The sequence below is a fragment of the Pundamilia nyererei genome, unplaced genomic scaffold (assembly GCF_000239375.1).
Source record: "Pundamilia nyererei isolate P.nyererei 1_Seehausen unplaced genomic scaffold, PunNye1.0 scaffold00125, whole genome shotgun sequence".
Classification (NCBI taxonomy): domain Eukaryota; kingdom Metazoa; phylum Chordata; class Actinopteri; order Cichliformes; family Cichlidae; genus Pundamilia; species Pundamilia nyererei.
Genome location: NW_005187526.1, coordinates 570,781 through 586,190, shown reverse-complemented (window position 1 = coordinate 586,190; position 15,410 = coordinate 570,781). Strand labels below are relative to the sequence as shown.

The following is a 15,410-nucleotide window of genomic DNA, read 5'->3' as shown; positions in this document are numbered from 1 at the left end:
CAAACACCACGCTGTGAAACGCAAATCTCTGGCACTTGAGATAATTTCATTTGTTTAATAAAAAGTTTCTCCATTAATATATTATAGATTTAAATCTTCCGTAGAGCTCAGTGGTGAAACAATACAAAAGGCAACATTAACATGTTTGCATCGTGAAAGAAAACAGTGTTACTGTCAAACAAGTGTTACATTATCATCTTTAAAAAACATTTTGGTTTAGCATCTAACATCCATCAACAGATATATAATATTGCACTTCACATTGGCATGAGACACCGACTCATAAGCAGAATGTAAACACACAGAGCTGCTCGTGCAGAGTGAACTCTTCCAGATGGGTTAGTTAGGAAAGGCTCCGACTGCTGCGGCCTGCACATTTGTATCTGTAACGGCGACAGAGCTCTGATTGGATTTAGTGTCCACTGTTTTTGTTTTTTCACAATTAAAACGGATCCCACTAATGTTCTTTGTGACTATGTGGTGACTTTTCTTTATCAGAAAATATCTTTCAAAGGCAATTTCTAGGAATTCTAGACACGTCTAAGGCATGGTCGACCAGGTGAACACATTTAGATATAAAACCCCCTCGTTTTTGCATAAATGAGAAGAGTCAAAGTACAAGATACTTGTTTTTTTCACATTTTACATTAAATTGAAAAAATTGTTTCTGAAGCTGAAAGCCACACGTGAGTTTTCACGAATCAGTGGAATCCAATGCGTAAGGCTTTGTTCTTCACCATGGTGAACTTGCTGACAAACACTTTTGCAAAAGCGGGGTCCACCAGGTAGCGATAACACTTGGTGACCGAGGGCGGGGGCTCTGTGAGCGTCACTGGGGGCTGCAGCTGGAGGGAAGCTGCAGAGGGGGAAAGAAACTGAGAGGCACGCATCACGTAATCCACCAGCCTCCGATACTGCTGCTCGGACAGACGCTCACGAACACCGTCGCCCTGAGAGAGAGAACACACACACACACACACACACGGTTACACTGCTGCTGCACCTGCCAGCTGCAGCAGAGCTAACTAAATCATACATCAAGGTTTAGGAATGCTTGTGCACACTGCTGGAAGAAATTAGTCTGGTCTTAATTAACTGCGGCACATGATGCCATTAACATCAGTGCAGGAGTTAGAGACTCCGACTGTGTGATCGCTGCACAGCTTCATTACTTTTACAGCCTCACCTCAGCATCACTAGTAACCGTCTGCTGCTGTAACGTGAGTGTGAGCTCGCCCTGCTGTCCTGGTTCCTGCTGACACTCCACCTGGAGGCGGCAAGTGGTTTAACATTCACGTCATTATCTATAAAAGGCCCACGAGTTGTTCTCTGAGAAATGTCATCAGACTCTTTAATTCTTTGTGTCTGTGAGTTACCTCTGTGATGGGAAAGGCCTGCTGCTGGGTGTCCTCGCTGAGGCTGACGACAAAGAGCACCTCAGACGTGAGCAGCAGACAGCCGGCGTGCTCCTGACCTGACCCGCTTACGATGGTCACATCCAGGGACATGTGGAGCTCTGGACGCCCCAGAGACTGCAGCATTTTCCTGCAGTCAGAGAAAGCAGGGACGAGTAGACGCTATGAAACCAGCTGGGATCTTTATATTACCCTATAATTTAGAACTATAGACACAACTCCTCCTGCATGACATTTGTGTACATGTACACACGCACAATGAAAGCCTCCATTCAGCCTGCTAACATCAGATATACACTTTGTCTATAAACACGAGACCAAATGTGTCTGCGTACATCCTGTAATTTACATTTCTGCTTGTTCTCAGTGTGGTTCCTATTACACACATACTCAACGGGGAAATATGTGAGCAGGAACTGAAGTGTTCAGTCATGTTTCTCTGACAGTGTGTTTACTTTGGAAGGCAGGTGTTCGGATTGCGGAGCAGATGTTGAGGCAAACACAGTAGGGACAGTTTGGGTCTGCTCAGTGTTACTTTGCTCAAACAGGCTGACCCCTCAAGTGTCTGGGCTACCTGTTGTAGTAAAAATAATTGATGGACGCCTGATGGAAACCAGTTTGACTTCTCTGCAACACAGGGGAGCATTATCTCAACATTCGTGTATTTTATATCAGGATATAGATTTCTTTAATCTTCCTCTGACATTAGCAGAAAAAAAGGCCCTTGAGTGATGAAAACTCAAGTGGAATGTCAAATTTGGAATTCTTCCTGAAGGCAGATGACAGTCGACACTGACTGCTATTACAAGCAAATGTTTGATAGCTATGGAAACCAAACTAAATGAGAATAATTCTTCAGAAAATGCCATAAATGCTTTTTCTGCAGCTCCCGATAACCTCCTGGATACAGAGGCCTCTCATAAATCTTTATGATTACATTAAGAGTTCCAGTGAGAACATACTGGAATCTTTGAAACACTGAGATCTGACGCTGTATATACAGCTCCTCGGAGCCAAAGGTAACCTGCTTGGCAAGCACATGCAACCTTTGTAAACCGAGTCTCTCCAAACTACTCAGGCATGCAAAGAAAGGTGTTCCCCCTCCATGTGAAGGTACTGGGAAACATTTCTGGATAGACTCAGAGTTAAACAACAAGAACAATTTCTAGCTGGCGGCTTTGGCAGAGTGCTTATAAAAACCTTTTAACATGGCTCGATGAGAACAAGGGAGGGCAAGCTGGCTACCATGTGTGGGATCAAGGTCAAACATCTTTGCAGGCTTGTTTGGAGGGGGTAGGTGGGGAGGTAGGTAATGAACTCTCCAAGGTTTTTTTTTCTTTCTTTTTTTAAACAAAACAGCAAAATGATGAGAGGTAATGGGGAGGAAAAGAACAGCAGATCCTGGTGAGAATCCAACAAAAGCAAAGAAGCAGAGGCGAGAACACATGTCCCACTTTTGAAGAAGAGCTGAGCAAAGGTAAAGGAGGAGTTGGCGGGAATAAAGAGCGGCTGCGGGTCATACCAGACATATTTAAGATGGCTGTTTGGGGCTAGAGCAGACTTTTCTTCTGTAGGCAGGTAGAGCTGTTTGGGAAGCTGCCACAGTCCTGCTCCATGAAGGATCCCTGCAGAAATCAGGACAGTTGACAGCTGAGTTTTGACAAAACTGTGGATTATACACATGCTCTGCGTCTGTGTTTCATATACTGGTAAAAACAAACACTGATTAGGATGATTTTGCGTGCGCGTATTTATGCCATTGTGAGTTCATAACCCCAGTGCGTGTGGTCAGTTTTCTTTCAACCCTCTCTAGCTGTCAGCAGAGCGATGGCAGCAGCGAGCCAGTGAAGTCATCAAGTAGTTAAAACAAAGCAATAAAGAATCCAATGAGCTCCATTAATGATGTCACTGCAGTGGTACTCGGCAATGCTGCGCAGCTCTGAGTGGGTGTTTGTGGATCCATGTGATTCATAACAGAGCACAAATCAGCGAACTTGATCTGCATGTGTAACCAGATGATTGGATTTTTTTTTTACTGGCATACACTAGCATGCCAGTGGGTATGCTAGTGTATGTGTGTCTTTCTGCTGATGATTAAGTTTGTGTGTCTGCGGAGCTCAGAGGTTTCAGGTAGATCAGAGCCAGGCCCTGGGGAGGTAGCGCTCTTTTATGGAGCTCCTCATCTTATTGGCAGTTTATGTGCTGTAGCCAAAAACTGCCAGCACGCACCTCAATCTTCTATCTCCAATATAAAAAACAAACAAACATTAACTCCACAGGATTAAACTGGCTGTATGTAGAAGTAGTAGCATATGTAGGCAGGCCTGCACTGTGTGTGTTTCAGCTGCTCTCTTCTGGTTCCTGGCTTATTAACCCTTAGCTCCTGCCTGAAGCTGAGAGGCGCGAGATCGCCCATGCTCTGACAAACTAACTCTAATCCACACATGTGTTCATTGTTGCTGAGAGCTCCTTGGAAGAAAGACTTAACACACAGTCTGTGCTAGTTATATCTCAATAGATCAAAGAGCTCACTGCAGGACATGATGGGCTGACATATCCATTTGTAAATAAAGCTATCAACTTTTTTCTGTCCAAAAAGTTCTTAAATCATTGGCTGGTCTTCAGAAACAAAATAAGGAAACATTCATGAATTTATTACGAATGCTGTTATCTTTGACCGTGCTGAAGTTACCGTATCCAGTCTGGGAAACCAGTTCTGCTGCTCCTCCAATGGGCTTGGTAAAAACCCCCACAATGCCTTTCCCCACTCCAGAAATCACCCCTTTGGCTTTGCTACCAGCTGAGCTCTGCATCTCCCAGTTCCTTTGGAAGTTCTGCATGGGCTGGTCCACGATGCCGGCTATTGCTCCTGACAGAGAAAAGGAAAAAGTCTCTTTCTTAAACTCACCAAAAGAAAACTTTAACAAAATACAAAACGCTCAGTGAGTTCAAAACACCTCTCTGGATTATTGATAAATTGGTATTAAACCAGTAAATATAAATCACACAGGTATTCAGACATGCTTTTAACCTATAGACCATCCACTGTGATAGATTTACAGTGCATCCACTGTGATGCAGACATGTGGGCAGCTGTTTGGTTCCAGTCAGTATATAATACATATAGGAGTCTGATTTGAGACAGACTTGAGTTTTATTGCCCTGTGAGTGTTTATTGTGTCCCTACTGTGCTGTCTCCACCACTCTGTGTCACAGCTCTCACCACAGTGTGAGCACCTCTTTGAGAATGTGCCAGTGTGCAGCAGATGAAATGTGCGTAGGCAGAATGTGTTATGCATATGAACAGTGGTGAGAAGAAAGTATTTGGCCCCCTTCTTGATTTCTTTTTTCCCATAAAATCTTTTTGTCACACTAAAATGTTTCAGATCAAACAAATGTTAATATTTGACAAAGATAACCAGAGTAAATATTAAGGAGCAAGAAGCAATCCAAACCTACCTGACCTTATGTGAAAAACTAATTGCTTCCTAAATCCAATACGTGGTTGTAGCAGCAAGAACCGCAATTGAGCATTTGTGATAACTGGCAATGAGTCTTTCATATTGCTGTAATCTGGTTCACACTTCTTTGAAAATTTTTAATTCAGACACATTGGAGGGTTTCTGAGCATTAACAGTCCACACTTCGACTAGGACACTCCAGGTCCTGAAGCAGCAAAGCAGCCCCAGACCATTGCTCTACGCTACCATGCTTGACTGTTGGTGTCTGAGATGCAATGTGTGCATCTCCCACAGATGCCGTTTTTGTCCAGTCTATTTCTTATCGTTTAATAATGAACTCTGACCTTAACTGAGGCAAGTGAGGCCTGCAGTTCTTTAGATGTTGTTCTGGGTAGGCTCAGAGGCCTTTTCACCTAATAAATGAAATCATCATTTAAAAACTAAATTTTGTATTTATTCGGGTTATGTTTGCCAAATAAACCCTGCAACAGACTGACAACCTGTCCAGGGTGTTCCCTGCCTTTCGCCCTAAGACAGCTGGGATAGACCCCCCCAACCTGACAAGGATAAGCGGAAGAGAATGGATTGTACACACACATATATTGCTCATTTCAAACATAACTATATTTTGGGGGTTCATTTATTACTTAATAAGACAGCTAACTGACTTGTTTGAAGTTTGGTGTTCCTTCTCATATACCTAACAAGCTAATGCCGAGTCGTGACAGTCCCTGTCTCAGTCCGTCCCCGAGGCTCTCTGGCAGCTGCCGTCTCCACTCCTCCTGCCTGGTGTAGTGCTCCTCATCCAGAGACAGACGGTCCATGTTCCTTGCCAGGCTTGTGGCTAAGTTGGTGATGGAGGTTAGGGTGCCTAAACAGAAATGAGAAATTCTTATGTTTTCTCAGTGTCTCTAGTGGCAAGGTAGAAGTACTTTTATGAATTATATCACGGATTTAAAAACTTCAAATGAGAACATGATTTCCAAAAGTGCCCTTCACACTGATCTGCTGAGAAGACTGACTAAAGCTGGGCTTACACTGTGCGATTTTTGGCCTATTTTGAGACGATTTTTGAGTCGTCTCGGCCCGATTTTGGCCTTTATCGTGCGTCGTGGATCGTGTAGTACACGTGGGATAACGAGAAGCGATTAACACCTCACGACCAGCTCCCGATCATCAATCGATTGGTCGTGAGGATTTCAAACCCTCACGACTGTTGTGAGAGTGTCACCGCAGCTGCTCACACTGCGCACGCGCAAACACATAAACGTCGGTGAAAAGACGGAGTAGCACGGCAGTGCAGCGTGTGAGCTGAACACAAGCGATGGAGGCACAACTTGTAGAACTTTGGAAAGCTCATCCGAGCCTTTTCGATGTGGCCTCACAAAATTATCACGACCACAACAACCGTGAAAATAGTTGGATCGACACTGCTGCTCAATCACAGCTGCCTGATTAATGTTTTTCATTAGCAATTTAGCAAAGTTGATGGTGGTGGTGTGTCTGTGTGAGTGAAAGACAGAGAGCGACAGAATTTCCGTTATAACCTTCATTTTATGGACGCACAGTGTGAGCACTTGCATCAGAGCATCGGGCCGTATAGTGTGAGACCCTGCATCGTGACCTATGAACTTCTAACCCCTGCGAGTCAATCGTGCAGTTTGAGCAGGAGCTGAATATCGCGACTGAAAAAAATCGCAGTGTCTGCCCAGCTTAATGTTGAGGTGGACACTAAATGTTGACTTGTGCTTTTAACCATGTCTGCCACAAAACAAAAGCGAAACACATCATTTTGTGTAACTTGTGTTTGTAAATGTTATTTGAGTCATTTCATTTATCACACGGGAGAAATGCCATAACTCCATGAGATAACTTAATCTGATGCTCTATAGTCTATAATTGTTGTGTTGTAAGTCTTGTGTGAGACTCACATGAAATCTCTTCCATCCACAAATAAAATAAAGACAAAGAACAAAGACGGAGCATTTATGTTACCTTTCGAAATATGTTTGACGAAGGAGGTGGTCCCTCTGGACACTCCACTGACAAAGGCTCCAGGCCCACGTGTCAAACCCTCATATGGGAGGCGGAAAAAGTCGGATACGCCGTTACCGATGCTCCGCACCAAGCTGGCAGGACTGCCCAGGATCTCCAGAGACCCCACAACCCAGCCTGAGACGGACACAGTGTGCTGCATGGTTACATTTGTGTAGAGCAACACTACAGTACTGCATCCTATGTGTGACGATCTGAACTAAAACAGGATATTTATCCATATTCTCATGGGTCATACTCTTTGCACTGCATTCTGAGAAGTCACAAAAACTCCACTTCCTCAAGGCTATGAAACATTTTAGCAAACAGTCACAAACCACCTTCATCCAGAAAAGCCTGGACTGAAAGCAAACGCTTAAATAAACTAAACTTTAACTGTGTTATTATTGGAGTGAGTCTCATTACTCAGAATGAACATATTTTATATTTCCATGTACGATACAATTAAAAGAAGTTTTGTATTCAACAGATATTAAAAACATTTTAGACACTCGCTCTTAGGAGGAACATTCTTCACACGTGCGCTGTGGATAAAGTGTCCTGTGTTTGCCAAAAGCAATTTAGAGTGGGAGGCTCTCTCAATCACAACAAGTCACGGAGTAACTTACAAAGTATTTCACATCATGATTAGATTTTTAAGAGTTCTTATCTCAGTAATACACACACAGAGACACACACGCATGCACGCAAAGTCTTGCATGAAATCACACGTGTGACACAGCACAGGATTTACAGCCTCCTACTATCTCACCTCTCTCATTAAACCATAGAGTCCCCTTCAGATGGCACGGCTCATTGATATTTATGCAGTGACAACTCCATCACAAAAATCAAATAGTCATTTCTCAGGACGCCGGGCCTCGCTCGGCTCTTATTCTCTGTCAATTTGCACTTGAATGATGGACTCTAATGGTAGGAAACCTACTCTAGTGGGGCCTCGTGGTTGATTCGGCTTTATATGGTTTCCCAGTTGTGGTTTTGGTAAAGCATAAAGTCCTGACAGGAGCTGATGTTTACAGGCCTGAGTCATGCCTTTAAACACACACGTGCTAGAGTGTATGCAAAGATAGTGTGTCTATTGTCCATAAGGCTTTGTATGTGCACGGATTTACACATGTGGGCGCATGTCTGATCATAGCGCTGCACATCCTCATGTTAATCAGTCCCAGAATGCAATGTTTCCTGGAGCCCGGGTCTTTATGATGACTCAGGAAGAGGAGAAGGCGGTAGGGTGACGTGTTGAAATACGAGCAGAAATGAAGGTTCTAACGAGAGACAGCGGGAAGGAAGCGTCTGGCCAGAATGGTGATTTCTGATGTGGAAATGACTGGCTTAAATCAGACCATGTGTGGAGGCTTTGACTAGACAGGAGGACAGCACAGGAGAGCGGTATGGAGCTCTTACAGGGCCTGATAAGTCAGCCTTAGACACGGTGACCGCTAAAGGATTAACCAAAACATACTGCCAACAAACTGGGTGTGAACCGTGAGTTATTGGTCAAAACTTATGATACACCACTGAATAATGACAATGACAGAACATAAGTCGTTCTCAGGCCACTGGTGATTCAGGTTTTGCTTCCTGGAGCTCAACAGTTTTCCAGCAGCCCCGGGGTGTATCATTTGAAAGATCAACTGTAGCTGTGCTGAGAAGAAATGGCAGAATTTTCTTACTTCATGCTGAATTCACATTTCATTTGGCAACCGACACCACAAATTGTGACACCAAGCCCATCATAAAGAGAATGTAGGAAAAAAGTGCATCATCTAGTGCGAATACAGGTGTTTGAGGGTAAGAGAAGCTTTATAAGTCCTGTCTGCTACCTACCTGCTCGGAAGAGGGCTCCCGCAGCATAGTGCATGGCCAGAGCATGGACGAGCTGTCTGGCTGTAGTGCAGAATGGCCCTCTCTCAAAGAGGGAGAAGGACAGAGGAGTGTGGTCTGAAGCAATGTACAGCTTCAGAGAGGCATGGATACTAACTAGCAGGTTGACAGGTTGGATGGTCAGCTTCTGCAGCTGCACGGGGTGGACCAATGCCTGCGCTGACTGGAGAACCTGGATCACACATCACAGTTATCAAAAGAAATAATTCTCAGACATATTCCACATATCATTATGAGGTTGGATGCTGCTTCCTGTCAGTAACATAAGGTTCCATTGTAGTTATAAAGATTGTCAGAATGTAGCAACTAAAAGCAGAAATAAAACGATCGTGTCATGAATATCGCACCTGCTCAGGGAGGGTGGAGGTTGCTCCAAGTTCTTTGCTGCACCGGGTCTCTGCAGAGGCAAAAGCATGGGTGGGGATGTAGGTGTGGAACAAAGTCTTGATGTAGTAAACAAAAGTGTCTTCGAGGTAGACTCTGGCAGGCTGGAGCTGGAAGGAGAGCTGAAGAAAAAGAACCTATTCTGAGAATGGCTTCTTCACAATTGTTTGAGAGAAAGTAAAGTCATTTGGACAGAGATTATGCTGATCTCTTACAAGCTGTGACAGCTGCTGAAATGCTTTTAAGCGTGATTTTGTTTTGCCTCCAGTAAAAATGAAATCATACGTCAGGTAAGTTATGACAATGTGTTGGAAGGGAGAGTGCGGTTAGCAAACAAAAATGCACATCAAGAGATGGGAACTAATCGAACCTCCTCCACCGTGCATCTGTCCCCAGCCAGCGTCAGCCTCATCTGCAGAAAACAGGAGCGTTTGAACTCATTCATTGCTTCAAGGGACTCAGTGGGGTTGGCATCACGGCTCCACAGACTCCCAGGTTCAACTCCCCCTCTCTGATCTTGGCACAGCAGCACAGGGAAGTGGAAACTTGCCCGGTTATACAACTGGTTGTCCAATTGCAGACTGGAGCACCACACCTCGATGAGAGATGAGTCACACAGCAGAGCTGGGATGGCTGCTGTACCCACAGAGGGGTCAACGGCTAGCTCCGGGGGCAGGGAGATAGGCGTGGGAGCCAGGCTTAGGAGTAGCTTGGTTAATGTGAGTCTCAGGAGCTCCACCGAACTGGTGGGACTGGTGATATCATCACTTAGCACCATGCTGGCCTCACTCAGGAGGATGCAAACAGACAGTGTGGAAGACCTGAAAACAAAACAGAAATATTAACCAAAAAGATCTACAGTGGGAAGAACAGAAACCATTAAAAATAAATGGTGTTTACAAATGAAAATATAGCAACAGTTAAAGTAGCCATAAAATTATTTGTCATTTTTTGGGTACAGTCAGGAAACCTTTCCAGGCTCTGATTATTTGTAAAGGATAATAAGGGACCATCTACCAGAGCACTTTAACAAAGATCATTGTCTGAGGTAATTTGTTTACATTTACCTAACATGTGATTATATTAATATCCTGTTTTGCCAAAATGACAAAGCAGCTTGCATGTGTTGATGTAATGGAATAAAGCTGTAATACTATGTTCTACTGTACAACTAACCACGCTCATGACAACACTAGAAGGTTTTATTGCCCTCCTGTGGTGAAAATGATGCCTGTTTCTTCATGTTTTGAGTACTGCATGAAAACATAGCTGTTAACAGTAATCATAAAGCAAATGGAAGTGAACACAGTAATAGGCACAGGGGTAGATAGCTTGAGGTTAGGAACAACAACATGCATGCTTGATTTCTCGTGGCTCAATTATGTAGGGAACATAAATCGACAACAATAAAACCACTGCCTGTGCACGCATACCTGCTGTGTTGGTTGATTACAGTGTCCACGCTGCCCTCTGGTGCCAGAGACAGAACCAGGGTGCCTTTCTCATAGGCCACGTCTATGTAGAGACAGCCAAAGCCTGGCAGGAACACCACCTGAACAGCAGCAGAAAACTAATGACTAGACATTATTTGTCACATGATACTTTGAAGAAGAACTTTTACACAGTTCTAGCTCAGGTCAGTGTGTGTATGTGTGTGTTTCAGAAGTTACACGTGTCTGACTTTAACCTATGCCACTCCAGGTTCAGAGTCATCACACAGTCATGTGAAGAAAGGAAGTAGATCACTGCTGAACGCTTGGCTAAGCAGTCATAACAAGTCTAGCCTTTGACTTCTCACCCCTACCACACAGGTCAAATTCAGACTTCACGGTAACCAGAGATACAGAGCCTCAACCACCCCACCCCCGCCAACCCACAGCTGCCTAGACACAACAGTAAACATTACACATACTGCTCCTTAACATTTTGCTAACCCTACATTACTACCCCAGACCAGACCGAACATTCTTACCCCGGATCACCATTTAACCCCAGAACACGCACAAAACGAAAAACTAATGTTGCGTGAAGAAGGTTCCGACATACCTCTAAAACCTGATTTTCATTTGTAATGGATCAGCCACACAAACCAAGCTTAATTGTTAACTTGTTTTCCTAATGCGAAGCTAATTTAAAAGAAAAATAAGTGAAAACCTGGGTGCTTGTATTTTATCATCATCATCAGTCACAAGACTGTGACGGGGCTAATCTTCATTACCAGCAAAACATAATGAACTCTGGCTCCATCTAGCTGCTCCTGAGGTTTTGTTATCACTGACATCTGTGGTGTTAGGAAAGGTGTTTCTGTGTGTTTAGGTCAAAAGTTCAGATTGCTCTATCACTAGGAGGAGGAATGACTTAAGTGGTACATTTCTTCAATTACTACTCTTTTACCTGAGTGCCAGGGCAGTTGATATCTATGGGGTCTGTCCAGTCGGTGGTGCTGTGGTCCGAGGTGTTTTTCAGCAGCAATGTGGGCAGCATCTCTTTCTGCTTGCACTCTGGGAAACTGGAAAAGTGGTAATAGAGTTCATGGTGCAGGGAACAGTTAGCAGGCAGAGCACGACAGTACACCTCAGTCCTTGGAGTTTCTGTGAAACAAAAGAGAGGAAAAAAAACGTGCAAGAGAAAAATTGTGAGTTTAACCACAAGGCTTATTAAAACACAGAGTAGAGGTTTCCAGTGTAGCCAGAAGGTGCCCTGCTTACCTTTGACATTTTCCTTTAAAAGCAGTGGGATAGGACACTTGTTGTGGATTAGCATGCGGGGACAAGGGTCCTCATTAAGGGTGATGTATGTCACTCCAAGGTGCTCCTGATAGGTCAGGACTATTGCTCTGCATGAAAAAATAACATGAATAAGGTAAAAGGGCAATTTGAAGAAATTGTTTGGATCGGCCCAAAACTGAATACAAGTTTCATGAAGTCATCCTTTTCTGGGAAATCTTGCTGACAGACAAATGGACAGACCGACAAATCACATCTATGATGTACCTCCACCTCAGCTCTGGCCATAACAGGGCAATAAACCCATAAATAAACTGTCTGCAGACAGCTCACATCCCAGCCCTTTCTAACCACACACAGATAAGCAGTCACACACCCGTCAACACGTCAAACGTCACATTATTGCAATGTCCATTTGCAAATCTCTAAATGCATCTAGGGGCAGAGCCCTAACTGAACCCAGGCAATGCATCATCACTGTGTGTGTGTGTCCATGTTTGTATTTGTGTTTATATCTGTGTGTCTGACTACACATACAATTATGCACAAATGAAGAAAATGAACTAAAGCTGGCCAGTTTTATCACCAAATCATACGGGTGTATCCGTAAAAAACGAAATTGTCCATTCATGAGCTATTTATCACCAAGTGTATATATCACTGTGTGTTCAGTCCCTGAAAGCCATCCAACCAGCTATCTAAATGGGCTACACTAGATTAAAAGAAGAGAAAAACAACACGAAATTCAGATGGATGAATTGCACAAGAGCAGCTGATAAACTGACAGTGGAAATGTTGAGGGGATTTCTCCTCCTGCTTCATCATCAGTGCGTAACAAAGTGTGACTAGCTACAGTGTCTCCTCTCTTTATGTCTAGTGCCAGCTGGGGTTCGGTGCCCAGCTCTAAATGGACTGTCACGGCCAGCAAACCGCAAATGTTCTGCTTCACCCACCTGCTGCTCAGGCCACCCCCTGAGTCTGGTTCCCTGGGAACAGATAAACTCTGCCTGGGGAAGTCTTGCCGGATGGGAGCGGGAAGGCTCCATGCTGCAGATCCAACACCGGCGTCAGGCCTTGGAAACAAGCTGAAGAGCATGTGTCTGAGTGGCAAAGGGAACTCCACCATTCCCTGGATGCTGGTTTGGAGGAGGTCCCAGCATGGCACTGAGCACGGTTTGGCTTGGGATGAATTCTCAGGGGGAAGGAGTGTGAACGTGGCCGTCTCTGGTATCTCACAGATCTGGGAAGAGTACATAGTATAAATATTATAAAAAGGGCGTTTGGGGGGGGGGAAAAGGGAAATTAATTCTTGTTAGGATTTTAATTAATTGCCGGTTGAGGGGGGAAGAAGATAGAAAACGAAAGAGACAAAAAGAGAGGGCAAGGTGACATGAGCAAATGAGAATAAAGAGGAGAAATGGTCAAACATCTGATCAGAAAACAGGATATAAGATGGGACACAAAGGCCAAGAAGAAAAGAAAGCCAGAGAGCGAAGAAGATGCAAGTGATTACAACAAAAGATACATGGTAAAACCACATTGTTATTCTACTCTATTCTTTCTCCCACTGAGCTTAGAGCTAAATTGGTAGCAGAGAAGCCCTGCTGTGCTGGCTTAACAGCCAGTGAGCAGTGTGTAGTATAGGACTACAGGGATTAGGCTCTAAGCATGATGAATAGACAAACTAGAAAGGCATTCCTAGCCTTGTTTGCGGTCTGTGTTATTGTTAAGCCCATCGCCCGCTCTTTAGTTTCTTAAGCTCTTTTTTTAAAAGGTTTTTCAGTCAATTAGTGGCAACTGGCAAGCTTTGCCATCCTTCCATAAGGGGATCTGAAAGCTTGTTAAATGACATCACAACATTGTTGCCCTCTTTAGGGACAAGCAGCAGATGAAAGCAGGAAGGAAACCTGCATCCAATTCTGGGTGTTTGTCTAATGTCCCTATGAAGTGCCATTGCCACATGGTGAGAACGGCAGAGGGAGAGAGGGGGCTGGGGGAAGGTTTGGGACATGATCTGATGGAAAACGGCTTGCAACATCCCAGGGTATGTGTGCTGGGGTAGACACACTGCGTTTGCAATGTGCATGGGGAATAAAATGTATGTTTGAAGCTTCAGGAACTTGAGCAGGCAGACAGGAGAGACATGACGCAGGACCATAAGCACACACAAATGCCACAAGGATAGAAAGTAGCATTGTGAAATGAAACTCTGGGCCAAACATTTACACCGTTTTAGAGTAAGAGCTAACAGTTGAGGATGTGGTCAGGTGTTGTGATGTATGATGAATTGTCCTTGTCTAGTCTGAAACATACCAAAAATATACTGAACCTGCATTGCTGTGTTTCACATTTTAACATTTGCCAAAATTCTCAGCTCATTAAGTGAAAGATGATAAACCGAATTCAGAGAAACCTTCATTCCCTCCCTATGACAGGAAAAAGCATGCATTCAAATTACCTGGTCATCAGCTGCCAGTGCGTGGTCACTCAGCAGGGGCCTGTAGTGTATAGTGTAAGGAGTGTTGTTGACAAGAATTGTCCTGTCCTCTATCTGCAAGATCTGGATGCCATGTCTCACCACAGATGACACACAGAACTGACACAGCTACGGAGGAAAGAACAGGCAATAAGCTGTCAGCGATAAATGATTAAAGAAAGTAACAACGTTGCTTCTTGTGAGATCTGTAAGTCATCATGTGGTCACGAGGACGACAAATGGTGAATAGATGGCAGGATGGATCCATGCTGTCAACGCTCCATATTCTGTCCCTATGCAGAGATTGAGACTCATCAGACAGGGAAACGTGTTTAAACGTAGCCTTATTTTACAGTTCTCAGGATGGAGCGGCACTGCGTGTGGTACCTGCTTCCAATGTCAAGGAGGTGTGTTCAGAGATGCACATGTTTTTTGCCTTTCTAATTTCACCATTGCCTCCAACTTTGTTATTTTTTCCCAGGATATTGCTAAACACTGGCTGCTTTTTCTTTTTCACATAATTCTCTGTAAACCCACTGGTGGCTGTTTGTGGAAATCCAAGTGCATCAGCAGTTTCTGAAAAACCAGTTCACTTGGCATCAATTCTAAGTCACTTAAATGACCTGTCTTCTAGACTCTGATGCTTGGTTTCAACTTCAGCAGATCCACTTGACCGTGTCTACGTGCCTGAGCACAGTGAATTTCTGCTATGTGATTGGCTGATTAGACATTTGTTTCAAAAAGCATTTAAACGTGTATCTATCGAATTAGCCGGTGAGTTCTCATGCTGGTAGGAGCTCTGTTGATTTGGGAAATATATTACAATTATTTCTTCAAGAATTATGTATTCTTTTCCACTTGCCTCCCTAATAATTCATCAGAACTTTTTGATTCAAACCACATTATGGCTTTGTAAAAAAAGAAAGAAAGAAAAGAAAAAAGAAAGAAAAAACCACAATGTAATTCAATAACTGGCAGAAAATAAATAAACCTAAGATATATGGACAAA

The 15,410-nt window shown here is 43.8% G+C and overlaps 1 protein-coding gene across 3 annotated transcripts in view; it reads right to left on the bottom strand.

The window, feature by feature from the left end:
• Positions 1 to 25: 25 nt before the first annotated feature.
• vps13b (vacuolar protein sorting 13 homolog B) overlaps positions 26 to 15,410 on the bottom strand; it is a 293,873-nt gene continuing 278,488 nt past the window's right edge. For all 3 annotated transcript variants that reach the window (XM_005742923.1, XM_005742921.1, XM_005742922.1), the window contains exons 54-68: positions 14,384 to 14,530; positions 12,879 to 13,165; positions 11,908 to 12,035; positions 11,594 to 11,790; positions 10,633 to 10,751; positions 9,570 to 10,020; positions 9,163 to 9,321; positions 8,759 to 8,987; positions 6,872 to 7,048; positions 5,577 to 5,747; positions 4,108 to 4,284; positions 2,938 to 3,040; positions 1,377 to 1,545; positions 1,187 to 1,267; positions 26 to 950 (exon numbers count right to left, since the gene is read on the bottom strand). In XM_005742923.1, coding sequence (XP_005742980.1) covers positions 702 to 950; positions 1,187 to 1,267; positions 1,377 to 1,545; positions 2,938 to 3,040; positions 4,108 to 4,284; positions 5,577 to 5,747; positions 6,872 to 7,048; positions 8,759 to 8,987; positions 9,163 to 9,321; positions 9,570 to 10,020; positions 10,633 to 10,751; positions 11,594 to 11,790; positions 11,908 to 12,035; positions 12,879 to 13,165; positions 14,384 to 14,530 — 2,844 coding nt within the window. In that variant the 3' untranslated portion in view covers positions 26 to 701. The remainder of the gene's footprint in view (positions 951 to 1,186; positions 1,268 to 1,376; positions 1,546 to 2,937; positions 3,041 to 4,107; positions 4,285 to 5,576; positions 5,748 to 6,871; positions 7,049 to 8,758; positions 8,988 to 9,162; positions 9,322 to 9,569; positions 10,021 to 10,632; positions 10,752 to 11,593; positions 11,791 to 11,907; positions 12,036 to 12,878; positions 13,166 to 14,383; positions 14,531 to 15,410) is intronic.